Below are 20,453 nucleotides of genomic sequence, written 5' to 3'. Positions count from 1 at the left end.
TGGGAACTCATTACAATTCAAAATTTTGGACCATACTCCAGATTGACTGAATCAGAAATTCCAGGATGGGGCCCAATAATCTGTTTTAACAAGTCTTTCGTGTGATTTCAATGCATGCTAAATTGTGATCCAGTGTGAAAACAAGCATTGCTCAAACAAGGTAATTAATGATAGTGCCCTCGTAAATTTAGAAACTGTCATTCAAGTTAGCCCTTAGTTAGTAACAGCTAATGGGAATAAGCATTTATATGGTGCCAGGCACTGTTCAAAATACTTGACATATTAACTAATTTACAACAACCTTAGAGTGTAATAATAACTATTAGTGCACCAATTTTTGATATGCAGAAAAAAAATTACACATAGAGATCAGTACGTTGGTCTAAAGACATATAGCTAGTAAGTGGCAGAGCTAGGTGCGAACCCAGGCAACCTAGAGCCAGAGTCTATGCTCCCAACTACTGTACAATAAGGCCCCAGAGCAATAACAAGGGTCTGGAAGGAACTCAGTTTCCCCAGCTACAGAGTTGGTGGAGGGTCCCTTCCGCCATTCTGCCCAGCTAGGATGATTGCCTTCATTGTTTCCCAGCACTGGGAGAAGTGAGGATGAGCCCCTTCTAGGAAAAGAGCTGGAATGGTGAGTCCTCACTCAAGTAGACTAGATAGGCTTTTCTGAACCTGGTTAATTATTTAGAGAATGAAAGGGATTTACCAGTAGCTTGTGAGGGTCATAGTTCGGGGGGTTCTATCCTATACTTAAATGTGTTGTCCCAGGCTTGAATTACATGAAACAGTTCTGCTGTGTTCCCTCCATGCCTCTGACCAGGTCTTCACCTTCACCTTGACTTTCCGTATGAACTCCTCTCTAAAATAAGATTACCTCCAAGCTTCCTGAGATCAAGGCATCCCTTTCACATTAGCTCCTTTCTCCTTTACATATGAAAAACTTCTCTGAATTTTGCTTTTCAGACTTCAGGGTGGTGTAAAAGTGAATGACTACAATGACTGAGGAACAAGATTTCATAGAAATAGCTAGAATTAGAAATAATTAAATTTAATATACGATTTGTTGTGATCAAGTATGATGGAAGAAATAAAATGGAAATGTAACTTCAAAAAGAAAAAGGGATGATGTAAAATTAAAAAAGCTTGTTTGTATTTTAAAAATGAATGACGGAAGTATCAAAACACTATTTAGAGTGTTGGGTAAGTTAAAAAACTGTTGTAACAGTTTTATTTTAAAAAATCAATATTTACAGTATGCTAAAAATTGCATCCTTTTCAGTTTTTTAACTTATGAAAAATTGTAGATGTCAAATTGAAAATGTGCAAAGGGGTACATGATGTTTAAAAATATTTTTGTGGGTATATGCAAGCAAAAACATTTGCAGATCACTTGTTTATGGTTATCTGTTTAATTTCTGACCACCGTAAGAATTTGTCAACTTTCTATAAATTGGGGGCAGGTTAGCTGCGGGGACTTCGATATGATGACCAAGTCACCAACCCAACAGGGCATGCACTAAACTTTGGTGCTTGCTTCCATGCCTGAGAGACGGCCCCTGTGGTGATTCCCCCACTCAGAGTAACTGTCCTCCTTACCATGAGCCTCCCTAACTCCTGGGTTCGCTGAGCACCTCTCCGAAAAGACAGGGGGACTTGGGTAGGTGAGCTTTATGTGAAAAAGTTTTGATCTAGCTGGAAAGTTTTAAGAACTAGTAGTCCCTTATACTATATCCTGTAACAAGTCCCTGTGCTGACGTAGTGTTTGTAAACATGATTTTCATCGGGCTTTCTGAAATGTTGACAAGAGTTACAACTACTTTATACTGCTTTCTCCGAGCTCCATAGGCTTTCCAGTAGCCCCATAAGGGACATTTTCCCTTCTTGAAATAGTTAAAAAAAAAAAAAAAAGTGCTTATAAAACCAAAGCAAAACACACACCACACATACAAAAAACATAAAGAAAACTCCACAAAACCACCCCAAAACAGTAACTATCCCTTCAACTGTAAAAATCTGTAAAAATGACTTCATCGTAACTAAAGGGAAATAATCTGCTGATTATTTCCTTTAAGAAGACTTTTGTGTGACATCTTTAGATAAAGGTAATATGTGTAAACATATTTATGTAGATAGAGAGTTAAACACTCTCCTTTCATTTTAACCTCTCTGTTCATTCACCTCCTACAATATAGACCATACCTATTTGCATTTCTTTTTGTGTATTTCTGTATGGAGAAGATGAAGTTTTATACATCTGCATTTCGAATTAAATCTAAATCCTCTTTAATATAGCATGAAAAAAAGGAAGACTGACCAGTGCCAATTTTGTTTCAGCCATTTTATATAGGAATCCAAAAGCATCAAATTTCCCTGTACTCTGGGAACAATATACAGCATGAACAAAAGGTTATAGAAGGAAGAAAATGTAATTGAGTCTGAAGAGCGTGAACATCTGCAAAGAATGAATTGTAAGAGAAAATGATCTCTGAGGGTCCTACTTATGATGAAACGGTTTCTAGTTACTCGTGTCAGAGAAACAACCTTCTGCCCTACACACGCCTCTCAAAGTCGAATCTACTGAGCAGAGTGAGACTGCAGATGCTAGTTTCCACAACAGGGAAACAAACAGAAACAGGTGTTAAAAGACTTCACAAAACTAAATTTGCCCAGTGGTGTTGAGCTTATGGCCTCAGAGGAAAAGTCAGAAAAACGATATTCTGGTCCAAATTCTGTCATTAAAAGAAATGTGACTGTGGCTAAATCAATTTATCTCTCTGGGCCTCAAGTTCCTCAACCTTGACATGGGAGGGTTGGACTAGATGACAGAAAAGGTTCTAGAAGTCTCTTGAGCCTCAGACTTTCCATTTTAGATGGAAAGAGCAAAAATTCTAACACAAGTGATTTAAGAACATCAACATTTATTTAACATGATAAAAAAGAAATGAGATATGAACATTTGCATTTAAACAATAGTAAGTAGCCTTTAATACTTACATTACATGTGCTCATTGTATAATATATACACAATGAACATAATTACATTTGTACACAAACTAAGTACTGGATTTGAAAACCTGCTTATTGCTGTACACATCTATTCCAATGAAGTATAAGCCCAGTACTTCAAAATACCTACATTTTAAATTGTTTTTCAAGAAAAAGTAAGCGGTAACATTTGTGTTTAAGCTGACAAGAGTGTGGCAGTAACTGCTGACATTGCAATTTGACTGGAAAATAATTATGGCAGAAAACAGGACATACTTCACTTAGCAATAATAAAATGGCACATTTTAAATATATATATATACATATATATATAAAATTTTTACAAATCAAGTATGAAACAAAGCACTGCAGTAGCCAAAATGGAACGACGACAACAACAACAACAAAAAAAAAAAAAAAAAGGAAAAGAAGCTTCATTGGAAATAAAACTGATGTACTGAAAAGCAAAAGCAATATAATTCCACCTAGGCTTTAGAAACATCAAAATCTGGGAATCAGCAACTATGTAAGCTCTTGCTGAAGACTGCACAGTAAAAAGCACCTTTACTTATGCTCTGAAATCATAGCAGCAAGCTGGTGTCCGAAGAATAACCTTGAGATTATGGAGTGTACATATGGGCCATTAAAGCTGTTTGGAATAAACATTTTCCAGAAGTGATAAAATGATGCTCTGTGACCAAAAGCATCAGAACTATGAATTTCATAGATTTAAAATATACTGTACAATATCTTCTCACATTGCTGGAGGTCATGTCTTTAGGTGTGAATGGTTTCACCAGAAGACAGCATAGCTGAAAAATAAAGAGGGAAATTTATTATGACACCTGCGATTTAATGAATGACCATTTCCTAAAGTAACTAAGGGTGACATTCTATAACAATAGAATGACAAGCATGGCCATGAAAATCCTAAAACATTAATACAATTAAAGGACGTTTCTTTTTCATTTCCGTAAGCTTAATTCACAAAGCAAAGAAACACAATTCAATTAAATATCAATTCTGAATTAAAAAATGTACCCAAATGTGTGGCTGAATCTAAAAAATCCACAAAATGAGCAAAGATTTGCATAACGTCACTAAAATATGTAATAATATATTGAGCAGCCTACATAGCAGTGCCATTTGTAAAACTTTCCTAAGTTCTACCAAAACAACTAGTACAGAAAGATGACATATACACAATAGGAAGACGTAAAATAATACAAGTTTGATTGTCACTAGTTGCTTGTGCGGGCTGCATGCTGTAAGATTGGAAAATATCTGGTAATAACTGTACCTCATTCCAGTATTCCACTGGCTCTTGGAATAAAAGTAAAACAGAACAAAATTCAATAATAACATCTTAAAGAAACTGGAAATATACTTGAGTTTTCACTGAACATTCTGTATTATCAGAATAGTCTATGTGGAATGAATTGCGAACCTGTTTGTTGAACCAAAAGATAAGGAGAGTAGCTTTTAATGTACATTTCTCCACTAAGACAGACAGAGGCCACTGATCAACTCTTTGCACAAGAGGAATCAAATGAGCATAATGTTTATGTCTGGTGTTATTCAGTCACTAGTGGCAACTGTCACTTCTGAACATATTAAGTTAAAAGTCTAAACACATTGAGTGACAGAGGCAAGACATAGGTAAGACTATAACAAATAGGTTGTTTGTAACTCCAGAAAGGATGTCAGTCCTGCATTGATACCAACTGACAGCACACAAAGGCTTCTTCTAAGATCCAAGTAGACAGAATCTCAAATAAAAGTTACAAATACGACAAGATAGTGAAGCATAAGTCCTTCTGGCATTAGGGAAGGGCACAGATTATAGCTGCTATAAAAAGGTGTGAATGGGGGGGCCGACCCAGTGGCTCAGATGGTTGGAACATCATGCTCCTAACGTGGAGGTCGCCGGTTCGATTCCCACATGGGCCAGTGAGCTGTGCCCTGGACTGGCAATCAACTGCCTCAGCCGGAGGGAGCGTAAGGCTCATAATACCAGCATGGGTCAGGGAGTTGCGTCCTACACAACTAGACTGAGAAACAATGGCTTGAAACGGAGTGGGGTGGGGGAGGCGGAAGAAAGGGGGGAATAAAAAAGGTGTGAATGGAAGTGGATTATAGAAAAAAAACAATACCAGATAAATGTAGTCAAGTTAGTACTTGTATTCATTTATTCTGAGAATCTAAAAATCAAAGACTGTATGAGTAACAGTGATCACAATGTCTCCAGGTGCTTTTGCTGCTTATAATTGTGTAACAGAAACTGGGGGTAATTTTATGGGACAAAACATTACTAGATCTGGTAGATACTGAGAGAAAAAAATGCAGAAAACGGCTTAAAATGCTCACTCCATACCTCACAGCTTTTCTGAAAAGTTAAAAAGTGTATCTATATGTACCAAAATGCACGTAGGATTCAGCAATTGTTTAAGTTTAAAAGTAAGACCTTAGGAAATTATTCTGTTCTGAAACTATGGTCTAAGGAACATTATTCAAGAAAGGCTTTCTCCTTGTCCCTGTCCCCACTCGTGGTTATTTTTTAGTAGCTATCTCACTGACGTAAAAAAAAAAAAAAAAAAATCATTTAGAAATATTTTCTGATAGGTATTAAAGATTTTACTATTCCATCCAGTTGGCTATACTATAAACATTTCTTTGTCCTTTAAAATAATTAAACTCCCAATGTGGTAGATATGTCATACTAACTCTAAAACACATTACTCAATCAACATGTAATGACTTAAACAGAATTCTCAGATCTGACTACAGAAAGGAACATTAAGTTGGGAGCACAGCTGCAAAACACTGTAAGGCTTGTCTTGGCATAGGCCGCATGCTCCAAGTTTTGCTGTTTTTACAGATGATGAAATAGGAGACAGAGAAATGCTGTCACACAACAAATCATTGGAAGGACCCATGTTGGAAATGTGAGTTACTGCCCATGGTTCAAATACATGGCCTACTTGCTCTGCCAACTATCCCTAACCTACAGTTCAGAATTAATCTCAGTTTTTATTCACTAAACCAACAAATGAATAAAATTCCAGTCAGAAACTGTAAGGGAAAAGCAAAGGGAAACAACGTACTTTTCTGGAGGTTACACACACATGAAATGTGATCCTTCGGTGAGCTGAGGCTGAGTGGACGGGACCGGTGATGCTGAGCACTCAGGAGACGAGGACACACTTTTCACTAAAACACACCAAGAAAATGGGGGAAAATAAATATCTTTAAGATACATTTGAGGAAGGAAATCTGATGCCGTGATGCCACACAATAAGAATATGTTTCAAAGAGGAGTTAGTTGTATTTGGGTTCTGTTCTTTACTAATCTGGGAACTGATTATTCAATATGAAATGCCACTCGAAGACTTTTTGAATAGTCTACTTCCTTGTATACCTTAAACTCATACAATGTTAGATGTCAATCATATCCCAATAAAATTGGAATATTTTTTTTTCTTTAAGGTCAATTTTCATGTGTCTATCAGTGAATTACTCTTGTTGGGTCTCACTATTAAAAGCCTTTCTAGTTCCATGGAGTTAAATATTATAGATGGTTTAAATGTTGTAGTTTTAATATACCCACACACCACTTTGACCTAGACCTGCCACATCAATAACTGAAAGTGGTCAGTGACAATTAAAAAAAAAGTGAGCATTCCAGTGCACATATCCTTCTTATAAGTGATAGAGATGAAGGCAAAGACAGTGCTTAATACTGGTTACAAGGGAACATGATGATATAAATTTGCATATTATATGTATATAAAATACAGACAATGCTCTACCTAAGTAGAAGAATCCTAAAGAACTCAACTTCACTGTATTTACCCTTCTGCAAAATGATTGGTGGTGGTAGGGAGGGAGGATTACTAGGAATGATTTTTGAGAAGCAAAGCTGATAATATGCACTGGTAGGCAGTACGATCTCCTATCTCCACCCCTAACCAAAATTGTAAAGAAAGAACAAAAGACATGTGAAGAGTCTAAAAAATATGAAAGAATAGCACAGAAAATTTTAATTTTTAACATACTTTGGACCACAGTCTTCCATGAAAGAAAACCCCAGATGTGGACTATAATCCATTACTGTAGGAGGGGCTAGAGAAAACAAACCCATCCTATTAGTTTAGATATTCAGTCTTCCATAGTTTCCAAAGTGATAGGTTTGTGAACACTCTTGAGAATCTAGGCTCAGAGAAAACAGGTAAATTTTGCAACTAATGAAGGATATTCTTATTAGAAAAAAAATTATGGTATGTGTTAAGATAAAAAACAAAAACAAAATAAAAAATGAACAAACTGATCCCAAGCCAGGACAGCCTCTGTGTGGATCTGTCTGGTTAGGCAGGGTCACCCTTTCCTCCTTTGTCCAGGTGCATCCTTCCTGAAGGTGGGAAGGCAAAGGTTGATTAATCTGTACTCAAAGTACTTAAGTGGCTCGCTTGCTAGAATCTCCAGAGGTTCAGAGGAAGCACCAGTGAGAAAATCATGACATGTGTAATATCTACCTGCCATTGTTTGGTTTCCTTTAGAAGCCTCAGGAATTAGTTCATAAGAAACAATACTTTCTTCCTGCTCGTGAATATTGTCCTTTGTATTTTCTTCAGGGTGGCCTTCTGATTTATGATTTGTGATCTGTTTCTCTTCTTGAGGGCTAATAAAAATATGATATTTCAAAATTTATTATAGAACGCTATCTTTTCCCAATTTATTGTTATCAAATATTTTAACCCCATAGAAACGATGGCCATCATCTATATTTAAGAACTGCTAACATTTTCCTTGCAATCAATCTCTTTTCTTTTCCCCCTTTCTCATAGAAACCGCAAACATTAAAAAAAAATTAGAGTGAATACGAAACCTTTACCCTGAGCTTCAATGATTATCTACATTTTGTCAATCTTGTTTCATCTAAAATCCCTAAATCATTTTTAAAGCTCATTCCAGACACATCATTCAATCTGTAAATATTTCACTTTGTATTTATAATACCTTAATATTACCAAATATCCAATTAGGGCTCAAATTTACTTTATTGCCTTATAATTTTTTGGCATTATTTATTATTAGTTTCAGGTGTACAAAACAAGATAATAATTAGACATATACACCCCTCACAAAGTGATAACCCCACCAAATCTACTACACCTCTGACACCGTACATAGTTATTACAACACCATTGACCATATTCCCTGTGCTGTACCTTATAGCCCGCGATTATACATATATTTTAATTACAGTTGACATTCAATATTATTTTACATTACTTTCAGGTGTACAGCATAGTGGTTAGTCATTTACATAATTTATGAACTGATCCTCCCGATAAGTCTAGTACCCATCTGACACCAAACAGTTTTTACAACATTACTGACTGTATTTCCCATAATATAATTTTACTAACCAGTTTGAATCAGGAGTCAAAGTCTATACAGTGTGATTTGCCTGACAAATCTCTTAAAGTCTACTTTAATCTAAAATAACCCACCCCACACACCCCGAAAGGGTCATTGCCATTTATTTGTGAAAGAACCAGGTTTATCTGTCCTATACAATTTACCACATTCTGAATTTTGATTATTGTATCCGTCATATTTTTTATAAACCAATGTAATTTTGAAGCCTGATCAGATTTAAGTTTTTGGGGGAAAGAAGGTGGGTGTCGTGCACTATTGTATTACCAGGTCGTCACTTTTCATGATGTTAAAAATAATCCATGATTTCAGTGCTTATCAGCTTGATCCATTTATTACAAAGTTCCCTGTCAGAGTTTTTCATCTAATAGCTTTAGCAGCCACTGAGAAATTTTATTCAAATCCATTATTTCTTTAGGGTTAGCAAAGCAGTGATATTCTGTCTCTCATGCCTTACTGAATGAAATTCTTCTTAATAAAAAAATATTTCCACATTAACTCTTTGGCTGTAGTTTGTTTGGGAAAGGCAAGATAAATTTAGAGTCTCTTTAAGTTTTAGAATAATAATGATTCGATTCTTAAGCATCCCCAAAAGTGGCCAACAAATTATTTTTTGTTGTTAAATCATCATGAACTCATAGATTTTTAATATACTGGATGTGTTTCAATCTATGCCTATTAACAAAAATTCAGCAGAGATGTTTTTCTTATAAGCTATTGCCAAATATTTTTCAAATTCAATCTTGCCATTCATTGAAGAGACAAAGGCATTCCTAATAACAGTAAATCACATCATTTCTCTTTTCCAGCACAGGTTGTTTTTTAATGGAGGGTGAAATTGAGGATATGCACTTAAGAAGGCTAGTTAACAAATACAGCTAAAAAATAAACAGCAATTCACTGTAATTTCTGGAATGATTATTGATGAGACAAGTAAAGAGTTAACAGGAGCTGCCTTGTGAGCTTGCAGGATGGGACAGGCAGAGTTAACAGGAGCGAGCTTGTGAGTTAGCAAGAATGAGCTTAAAAATTAACCACTTGGCTCTGAATCTCCCAGCTAGCACTGCACCTGCAAGCTGACAAGCACCTTACATCCATCATAGGTAGGAATAGAACAGTTCCCAATCACAACCGCGACACCCTGTAAACTAACAAACACCCATCATAGATGGGAAGAGAACAGATCCTACTCGCAACAGCAACCCCCTGCAAGCTGACATCTATCATAGATGGGAACAGGACAGTTCCCAGGAGAAGACAATTGTAATGGCAGCCCCACTGCAAGCTGACAAGCACCCTACATCCTGCTTAAATATAAAACTCCAGCTAAACAGAAACCTGCTGCAGCTATCCCTATCAGGTTCTGCCCTGGCAAAACTCCCTTTGCCAGTTTCAAACAGAACTCTCTCTCTCTCTCTCTCTCTCTCTCTCTCTCTCTCTCTCTCTACCTGACTTTCAATAAAGCTTTCTTGCTCTCCCACTTTGTAGAGTCTCATGAATTCTTTTCACAGTCTGTGAATGACCAGGGGTTAAATCTACACCAAGACACTTATCAGACAACTTAGACTTCTGATCAATGTCTATCATTATGTAGGCAATGCTGAGGTGCTTACTTTGCTACAGCTCATGTACCTTTGCCATTTTTTTAAAAACAGGTACTTACTGAACACTCAGGTACTCAGTACAGTGTTAATGCTATACATGTATTTTCTTACTTAAATCCTTAAAATTCACTTGTGAGACAGCTATTATTTATCCCCATTTTCACAAGTGAGGAACCTACAGCTTAAGAAGGTTATATAACTTGCTCAAGATATTACAGCTCCTAAGTTCTATGCTGGGACTGGAATCCAAGACTTTGACTCTGAAGTTCACCATTTTTAAGCAGTTACACAAATCTGTGACTGTTCTCTTGTTTGTTTGTATTCCCTAACTATTATTACCTGTATGAAACATCCTCAGGCATTTTTTCTTTGTTTTTTTCTTCATCCATCACTTCCTTAGCATTTACTCCATTTGGCTCAGGTTTGATACGTGTTTCATAAAAAACATTTTCAGTTTTTTTAAACTATAAAATAAGATGGAAAATTTTTTTAAAGCATTTGTACCACATTAAATATTTATTAGTAAACCTAAAATGATCCCAATAAAAGTTTATTAAAAAAATCATACCCTGTCAAATATTTACTGAAATATAAATTTAGATGCAAGTATATTAAAAATATTAACATTTTTTACTATTAGGATAAAAGGTTATTTGCCCAAAGGGATGAAGCTATAAGCTAGTTGTTTTGGGATATACGATTCTTTAATTGGGTTAACAGTAATTTATTCCAGCCGTGGTTGATCATGTTTTAAAAGTTTTCAGTTAATCAGATTATTCAAAACTGATCATTTCACTTAGATCTATGGCTTCTGCGACAGAATGAAATATTACTTTATATCTTGACCTAATCTTCAAAAATCTACCCCTTTGGAATATCTGCTCTAAATAATCTCTCTACCTCTGTGCTGAAATCCGTATTTTGAGGTTCAGCTTCTATTAGTCGAACAATTTCTGCTGCAGGACTTTCATGGTTTGGCTTTACATCATTTTCTCTACTGACAGTGTCCAGTTCCTTAATGTTATCATCCTTCCTTCGAGTCTGTCCAAAAGATATATAGCATTCTTAGATTCAAACCGGTAACAGGCAGCTATTTAGATAGCACCTGTTAATTGTGAAAAAAGCTGGATCTTCACTCATAAGGTTTCCTTATGAAAACCAAGAGGAAATGTATATATTTAATATATATCAATATATTCATATACATTAATTATCGATATATTAGTATATAGCATATTAACATATGGCAGTAGTCTACACATTTTTTAAACTCTCACTTTAAATTTCTCCTTTTGTAATTTGTAGAATGTGCAGTTATTCAACTGTTAATGAGTTACTCTCCATTAGCAATGCCTGCTCTTGGTTAAACGAACAGGAATTTCTATGAAGATAGGGAAGCACTTTCAGTTGATCCACGTCTACTTACAGGGTCAGACCAGACTGAAGCTACTAAAAAGGTTTACTAGTTGGCTCCATACTTATGAATCAGGGTAACAAACAAACAATAAGGAACAGAATGGTGTCACTTTCCAAAGTTCAAATCGAGACATGAGGAATAGTAGAACTTTTATTTAGAAGCTCTCTTCCTGCTACAATTTAGGTCACATTAAATTAGGACAGAGTAATACACATTTTATTGGGAGGGGAATTGGGGACTATCTTGGTAGCCTGCATGGCAATTTACATTTGCTGAAAGCATTTTTATCTTCTTAGTATCTCTGTGAAGTAGACAGGGCAGGTTGAATCATTATCTGATTTACAGTAGAGCAGCGTAAGTCCACAATTGATGCAAGGGCATCCAACAAGTAATTTAGCTCTGTTTTTTTTTTTTAACCCAGGGTAATTTCCATTTTACTAAACTGTCTTAGCTTATTATTGTAAGATTAAATAACATAAAACAACTATCCATCTTGTAGTCATTTGAAAACCCATAAAACATGTAACTATGATTCCAAGATTCAAATGATATTAGATTTTCACACAAGAATGATTAAAAGCAATTGATATACCTGGGTAACCCTGAATGGATTATCCCTTAAATTTGAAAGACTTTGTAAGGCCGATTGCTCTAAAGCACCAATGACATTTAACCCCTTTTTCTTTTCCCTTAAGCATGCTTGTTGATGTCTCCTTATTCTTTCCATTTGTTCTTCCACAGTCATCCTAGGTCGAGTACTTTCAGCCAAACAGAGCTGTTCCACTGCACTTCTTGGTCTTTCCTTTAAATTAAGAATAAACATATGAATACAAAAATAGAGTAACTTCAGAAAAGTGTGTTAGAAAAAAAAATGTTCTAAAATGCACTTCTTTTGTCTTCAGAATCAAAAGTGGAGGTTTTGAATGTCATTTAGATAACACCAGAATTATTTTATCCTTAACAGGTAATTGCTGATGCACGGTCGTGATGGAAAGAAAGAAAAAAAGGGGAGGCAGGAGAGAAAAAAAGAGAAACTAGTGAGGGTATTTTTTTCTCTCTAAATAATACAAAAGGGTATGGCAGCTCTGGGATGATCCTACGCCATGGGCCTGAAACAGGACATTGTATAAAACTCAAACTAGGACAAAATAGGGGACACAGCTTCTAAATATCACCAGTTTCTTTTAATGAAAATGTGATGCTTTTAAGCCACATATTTACCGTGAAAGATTAGTGGAGAAAACATCCTTAGTTTCCGATCAATAATAAAACTGTGGAAGTACCTATCTGCTATAAAACGGACAGGTTTAATTTGAAAACATTACTTACATACGACTCATTTGTATGGTTTATGGAAGGGTTTAAAAATATCAGTCATATTAAACAACCAATTCTTACTTTTTCACTTTCTTACTAAACATGCAACATGACATTGGTGTAAGATTCAAAATAAATACTTTGATAACTAGTCATAGCAAATTTTAGCTTATTTTATGTAATAGAACTTTTAAATATTGAACAAATTCTAGGAACTATAGAAGAGAATCCATAGATTTCTTTGCATCTTCAGGGCTGAATTGGTGGGAACTGACTGAGACATTGGAGGAGTCGGAGTTTTTCAGAGAACAGGTCATAGGTAAATATTTCTGTAACCAAGTACTGTGTCAGGCTAATGGCTAAGATTCTTTTCTTTCCACTGCAATATGAAAAATGCAGGGCAGGAGCTATAGCTCTAGAACTATTTTCTATTGTATAGAATAAATATCTTAAAGTACTCAAGTAAAAACCAAAACGAAAAGGAAAAACAAAAAGTCTTAATGGACCTAAATGATGATTCTCATTATTTCCTATAAAAAAAAAAAACCCTTAAAAAAAACTGATTTATGTTTATTCCTCTCTATTATGTAACTTGTCTATTACATTGTAAGTATTTTCTTTTGGCATTGATATTACTTATAAAGATCTTTCTTATACCAATATTATATAACTATAGTTTCCAATATTTCCAGTATTTGGTTACGTAAAAGTCTACTTCGAGTACTCAAGATAGTTATTAAAAAAAAGGTAGTCGTAGAATAATATAAATCCATTAATATCTTTCTGCTTGACCTCAGCATGCATTTTTTAGTCCTTTTTTTGTTTATTTAACATTACAATTTCCAAAAGAGCACCCTTCTAATCTGCAAAAAATGCCTAACTCTATGAACAAGCAGTAGTATTCTATTGACAGAACCATGAACACCAATGTGAATACTGGTAACATAGCTGTTATTTTTATTCTATACTAATTATCTTTATAGGTCTTCATAATTTCTGTGCTAATTTAAAATATTATGTTTCTTATATATAAATTTTTAAGATTTTTTAGCATATACTTTAATATCTTTCAAGAATAACCAAAAACCTTTTTAGTTGTAGTACCTTTTATTCTTTTCTTCTAGCTTAAAATTATTCCATACCAAATAAGTAGAGAATTTATAAAGATAAAAAGTAAAAGTTCTTTTCCAGATCAAATTTCTAAGACTATTTGGTGAAAGGGAGGTAATCTTCCTGAGAATCTTCACAAGAACAAGATTAGACTGGTTTACAGCCAGTTTGAATTAAATGGATCTCAGATGAAAGTGTGAAATACAGGATTTATTTCCCAATCCCAACTTACATTTTCTAGAGTAACCACTGGATTGACAAACTGCACATCCACGACAGTTGAAAGGCCCTGCAGATTTAGGCTAGCTTGGAAAGCCATTAACTTGGGTGACCACAGGACATGTGTACCACTCTCATCAAGGAAATTCTTAGACATGTCAAGGGATCAAATACAAGGCAGCTATCTGAGAACAGGTTCCACAAACTGTGGACTAAGCCCCATGTCAATGCTGGTCAAAGGAAACCTAGATTAGTTACTGCGTAGGTCTGTCCTCTCAGGTGCTAATTCCCTGAACACAGTTTTAAAAAAGTAAGATTACTAAGTTTTGCTTAAGAGTATGTAAATTTTTTTGATAAAGCACTAAAAATGGAAACATATGAAAGAAAGCAATAAATAGGTTTGAGAATCCTTTTAGAAATTAATTTCTATTTAAATACCATTCTTGAATCCATCATCTTCTTAGTTTTCCTTAAGGTTACATATGAGGCTATTGTTGAAGATTCGGGTGTTGGTGATTTTGTCCTTGGAGGGACTACTCCAACAGGAAAGTGGGAACCTAAAAATTAAAACACCAGTAAGTTCTACAGAACAGCTCTCACACAACATTGCTTCTTTTGACATACTCAATTTTTGAAGCTTTTGCACACCAAAGGCAAATTTATTGTTTGAAAAGAGCCAGGGAAAATATAGTAGCCTTCCATTAGTTATTCTACCTAATAAGCCAGGCAATGATACTACCAGAGAAATTTAGGGTTAAATTTAGAGATAAAGTTCTACAGATTAACAGGTGATATTAAATATTAATTGTAAAATTTATAATAGTGTACTTAATGGCTCACATATCCTCACAACAACCCTGTAAAGAAAAGAAGGTAGATGTACTGGGTCAACATGTAAACTGAATTTATTGCTAAAATGCCTGAAAAACACACAGGAGATAAAACATATCCCAAATGCTGACCTTTAACTGAAGTTTCTATTTCTGAAACAGGTTCTGATTTTTCTTCTCCATTAGATTCATCAACTTCTGCCACTGTTGTTAACTCTGGTTCACTCTTGTAGAGTCTATAATCTGGACCCTTGAAAGGAAGATACGCAATTAGGACAAAAAGCATTGCTAAAAGTTTCTTTTAAAATGTTTACTTCTAAGGACTCAAATCAAGCTCTAAAAATTAAAAACCTCAGTCAGCTATCTTGGGTATAACACAATTCATACATATGTTACAGCTAAGGTACAAAAAGAATTGAAATATTATTTTTAACTGGTAAATGTTTTGGTAAATTAAGAATATTCTTCTTAGGGACAAAGTAATTAGAACACTTTTATTATAGTATAACTGAGTTCTGAAAATAATTATATCATAACTCAGTTGGCCCTATTCCTTTTTTCCTTATTTTCTTCTCCTTGCTTATTATATTTTACATTTATTTGTTTAACGCCAAACCTGTTATTTTCAGTTTTCCATGGGTAACGCCTCTCCTTGGCAATGTCTGCATCCTCTAATAGTTTTCCTAGACTGAACTGACCACATCCCAACCCTTTTATCATTCCTAGTAACAATCTTTTTCTTTCTTGCTTCTTTCTGAACTAATCATTTCATGTAGTCCCTTATATCTTGAAATGGTCTATTTAAAATACGACTCCTTAGACAAATGCAAAGTAATTTTATGAAAAATATAAAATTATGAATGATTATTAAAATTGTGAAAATATTAAAAAGTGAGAATGGTAAAACCAAAACAGGAAAAACAAAATGGTAACATCATAAACAAAAAGCACTGGCTAAAACTGGTGTTATAATAAGAACAAGTCTGGATGTAAAAGAAATTCACTTTAAAAAATGAGAGGGCATGTATGATTGATTATTCTGTGGCTATTGCAGCCACTTACAGAGTGAGATCCATTTCTTGTATATCCTTGAACTTGATGAATCTTCTTGTCTTCAGGCAGATGGACTGGGCCCCTGCTATAACAGAGCAAGGAGCTGCTATCACTGGGCAGAGGGGGGATTATGGGAGGTTGCTCTGTAAAGTCATAGGACCGAGGAAGTGGAGGACGAGGTGGGACTACTTCCTCTTCCTAAAGATTGTAGAATAGTCACCTTATTTAGATAAGCACATTGAATTAAGTATATCTAAATTCTTTGCAATGGTAAGTTAACTTAAATTAGCTTTAAGATAAAGGGACACTGCCAAGCCAAAAGTCTCATATTGAAAATAAAACCAAAAATATTTGATAGCCAATAACTGGTTTTTAAATATGGTTGTATTTAAACTTTTTTTGTAACATGCAGGTTAGCTTTACTCTGAAGCTCAGCATCAAAATGCTGTACGAAACTACTGTATTTCATTTTAAAAATAGAAGAAAATAATTAATTTGAAAATCTTATTACCTTTTTTTTTTTTGCATTATTTAAGGGAAAAAAAACCACATTTCTTTTTGATTGGCTTTTATACAAAATTGAAGACCACCGATGCTTTCAATTAGATTGACAGTATCTCTTTGTAATTGTAATTTCTTTATGGTACGCATGACACACACCCAACTTATCTATCAATTACCCCACAAATTTGACCAAGTATGAGAAGAAACAATAAATTTTCAAACAATAAATATTAGAAAACATGACAATGTTAAAGTTCTAACATAGATTAAAAAATAGTGATTCAATTTTTTCCTTTTTGCATTAAGGGAAGAAAAATCACATTTGTTAGAAGTACCAAATTACTAAACTGGTGAAATTTCAAGATTAAAACAATGACACTTAAATATAGTTAGAAAACATTTTTGTTATGAGTAGAGAAGACAATTCTATTTCATGTTTTAAACATTTAAAATAATTTATAGTTAGACAAACAATCCAAACTTACCTCACTTTTGTACTTAACTGTTGAGAAAGGCTTTGATACTGCCATACCTATTAAAAAATTATAAAACATAACTTATACTAAACATATCTTTCTAACACCATAGAAAAATGCCATTTCAATTTTAAACAAAGCCTTCAGTTTCTAATCCTTCATTTATAAATGTCTGCTGAATTTGAAACCAATTACACTAAAAAACACAAATTAAAGCAACCAATTTAAACAATAGTATAGGAGGTGGGTTTTCTTATACATTCACTGGCGTAAGTACATTTTGATATAATCTTTTAGGAGGGCAATTTGGCTCTGCCTATCAAAATGGAAAAATATGTGCTCATTTCCCACTTCTTGGAATCCATAGCACTAGCATGTATGCTTAGTTATATATACAATAATGGTCATTACAGCACAGCTTATGACAGGAAAAACGAACAAAGAAACAAACTTCAAAACCAGAAAACATGTTTATCAACACAGAATGGAAAAATTACAGTTCATCTATGCAATGAATTCTTATACAGATATAGTATTGTAATCAAGGGAAAAAAAAGCAATGGTTAAAAATAGGTATAGAATGATTCCATTTTTTGTTGTGGGGGGAAAAACTCCAAAACCCAAAACAGTATGTGTTTATAATTACAATACTTTTGAGTGGGTGAGCTGGCAGAGATTTTGCTTTTTACTTATAAACGTGTGTACTGATTCAATGCCACAAAGAAAAGTTTCTGTTTTCGGATGTCAAAAATCTATTAAAATAACAAAAGTAACCCAATTCTATGTGTCATCCCATTTAGATATAATATTATGGTCAATTACTGCAGAATAGAATACAAAAAGCTACCTTACCTGTTTCTGTAGTGGCTCTTTGCTGTTTGTGCTTACTCAGTCCTTCCATGACATCTTGGATTCTCCAAAGTTCTTTCTGAATCTGTGCACGCTGAATTCCTGCTGATTCAGTCTATCAGTAAAAACATACCACACAGAGGAAAAAAAAAAATCATTAAAAAAAATCATTAAATAAAGCTATAAATCTCACTAATTATATATTTAATAAATCAGAATTGTAATGGATTAAATTTTCAGAATATTTAACACATTCTCAAAAATTTTGCAACTTCAGTGGCAAAAACAAAGCAAAGAAAAAAATTTAATTTTTCAGCCTGAAGTGTACTATTTCATTATTGTCTCAGTAAGTTTTGCGCTATTATTTCTGATCCTAGGAAGCAATACTGATCAGAAGGGACTAAAAATGCAAAACAAAAACAAAAAGAAAACAACAAAATAGAAACTCACAAAACCCCAAGACACACACACACACACACACACACACACACACACACAGGGTGCCAAAAAATGTATACACATTTTACGAAAAGGAAAACTGTTATTAAAATTGTAATACTCAATATATACCAATAACAAAAGATGAATACAAGTCACGTTTGACTTCTGTAATTACAAGAGGTGCTCAAAGTGGTTACCATCAGTGTCCAGACACTTCTGATTACGGTGAACTACTTACTGCTTGAGCAAAGCTGACCAAAGTGTCCACTTGTATACATTTTTTGGCACTCCCCTCCCCCATACACACACACACACACACACACACACACACACACTTTTTTTTTTTTGGTGGGGGGGGAGTAAGAAATGGAAAGTATACTAACTTCCTAAGTTGTAGAACATAGAGACATGCCAAAAAGAAAAAAAAAAGACAACTAAAATATATTTAGAAGCGTTTTGACTAATGGAATTAAATGTATTTGTGGGACTAATTTTCAATTTTGGAATCTAAATCTAACATTGCATTTTTTCTCTACTCTAAATTATATCCACTTTCTTTGTTTTATTTTACATTTCTCTAGTTACTAGTGACTTTGAATAATATTCAAATACTTGTTAGCAATGAGTTTTCCCTTTTTATGAATTAAAACTATTAATGTTCTTTATCTATTTTGCTAATGTACTGCTTCTCAAAAAAAAAAAATCTTTGCAAACATAAATAGTAACTCTTACTGAATTTTAGTGGTCAAGATATTTATTTCCAGTTTTAAGTTTGTCTATGTTGTCTTTATTGTTTACTTATATAACAAACATTTATATTTTTTATGTGCCTGATACTAGCCCAAGTGCTTGAAAACTATCAACACATTTAATCTTTGTAACAAGCCAACAGGGGTACGTACTATTACTTTTCTTCTACAGTTGTGGAAACTGAAGTGCAGAGTTGTTATGTAACTGGTCTAATATCACATGTGCAATGCTACTTCTCATAGAGTGCGCCTTTTAATTTTTTATTTATTTTTTTAAAATGTCTTGACTGCTTATGGTCTTTACCTTAAAAATATTAAAACTGTTTTTTAAATTTATTTCAGAAAGTTCTGGAAATTTGTTTGAAATAGACTTGAGCTTATAGGAAGAATTTTCATTGTGATAATGTTAAATCAGGCCATTGATGAACATGGTACATCAATCACACTTTTGACATTTATTCAAATCTTCTCTTATGTCTTATAATACAGTAATTACATTTTCATGATGAACAGTTTTTGTTAGATTAAATCAGGGTGGCAAACTGCTTTGGTCTGCAAACTAAAAAAACACCCAAGAGTACGCTGCATACTAAATAATTCAACATCTGGCCTTTTACAGAAAAAGTGTGCTGACCCCTGGTTTATCTTAGATAATTGTAGTTTTTTCTATTGTATTTAGTATCTTGTTAGTGTAACTTCAGTCACCATCACATTTGGATAGTTAAACTTAGACAATTAAAATGCAATATAATTAAAAATTCAGTTACACTAACATTTCAAGTACCCAAAAACTACATGTGGTTAGTGGCTACTCTATTGGACAGCACAGACAGAGATCAGTTGGTTTTTTATGAGTCAGCTTACGATCCTTTTATTTGTTATATTGATTTGTCTATTGAGCCCACTGGGTTTCCACAGCAGATGATCAAATTTACATATGGCCAAAAGCATGAAGTGACTTTTTAAAATTTCTTAAACATATCTCCACGTTTCAGAGCAACACTTTAAGACAGGTATTATTATTTCCATTTCACAGAGAAATAAACTAACACCTGGAACTTGATCCCAGATCTGCTTGCTTACAAAACTGGGTCCTTTAATCCATATGGTGCTGCATCTTCTCTGTGTCTAATAATGCATCAGTCAAGATAACAGACTAAATACAGTTTGATAAAGGAGAGGCATTTAATATAGAATGAGAATCAATTTTATAAAAACATAAAATATCCATTATTTGATAAATCCATACAATTCAATACCTCAGTACCAAGTGACATGTAATTAGCTAGGAGCACAGAACATTATAGGTCTCACACCATGTACCCAATAGAACAAAGAACTTTTAAACAATTAGAAACGTGCTGCTTTGTGAGATAGTGAGATTCCTATCATTGAAAGGATTCAAACCGAGGTCTTAGGCAGCCAATAATGTAAAAAACTGTTAAGGGCATACA

General features: G+C 34.1%; 1 protein-coding gene across 18 annotated transcripts in view; it reads right to left on the bottom strand.

The window, feature by feature from the left end:
- Nucleotides 1-2,907: 2,907 nt before the first annotated feature.
- Nucleotides 2,908-20,453, bottom strand: part of PLEKHA5 (pleckstrin homology domain containing A5) — a 205,685-nt gene continuing 188,139 nt past the window's right edge. For 11 of the 18 annotated variants that reach the window (XM_019714629.3, XM_019714631.3, XM_019714630.3 and 8 more), the window contains 11 exons: nucleotides 17,813-17,924; nucleotides 16,970-17,016; nucleotides 15,990-16,178; nucleotides 15,060-15,177; nucleotides 14,536-14,654; nucleotides 12,044-12,253; nucleotides 10,935-11,075; nucleotides 10,374-10,498; nucleotides 7,524-7,669; nucleotides 6,096-6,201; nucleotides 2,908-3,803 (listed from right to left, as the gene is read on the bottom strand). In XM_019714629.3, the coding sequence (XP_019570188.3) occupies nucleotides 6,107-6,201; nucleotides 7,524-7,669; nucleotides 10,374-10,498; nucleotides 10,935-11,075; nucleotides 12,044-12,253; nucleotides 14,536-14,654; nucleotides 15,060-15,177; nucleotides 15,990-16,178; nucleotides 16,970-17,016; nucleotides 17,813-17,924 (1,302 nt within the window). In that variant the 3' untranslated portion in view covers nucleotides 2,908-3,803; nucleotides 6,096-6,106. The remainder of the gene's footprint in view (nucleotides 3,804-6,095; nucleotides 6,202-7,523; nucleotides 7,670-10,373; nucleotides 10,499-10,934; nucleotides 11,076-12,043; nucleotides 12,254-14,535; nucleotides 14,655-15,059; nucleotides 15,178-15,989; nucleotides 16,179-16,969; nucleotides 17,017-17,812; nucleotides 17,925-20,453) is intronic. The other 7 variants (XM_019714634.3, XM_074325956.2, XM_019714643.3 and 4 more) reach the window with 2 other exon arrangements.

The sequence above is a fragment of the Rhinolophus sinicus genome, chromosome 1 (genome assembly GCF_057876585.1).
Source record: "Rhinolophus sinicus isolate RSI-liver-muscle chromosome 1, RSI-T2T, whole genome shotgun sequence".
NCBI classification, from domain to species: Eukaryota; Metazoa; Chordata; class Mammalia; order Chiroptera; family Rhinolophidae; genus Rhinolophus; species Rhinolophus sinicus.
Note: the sequence above shows the minus strand (reverse complement) of the source record. Positions and strands in the feature narration are given on the sequence as shown.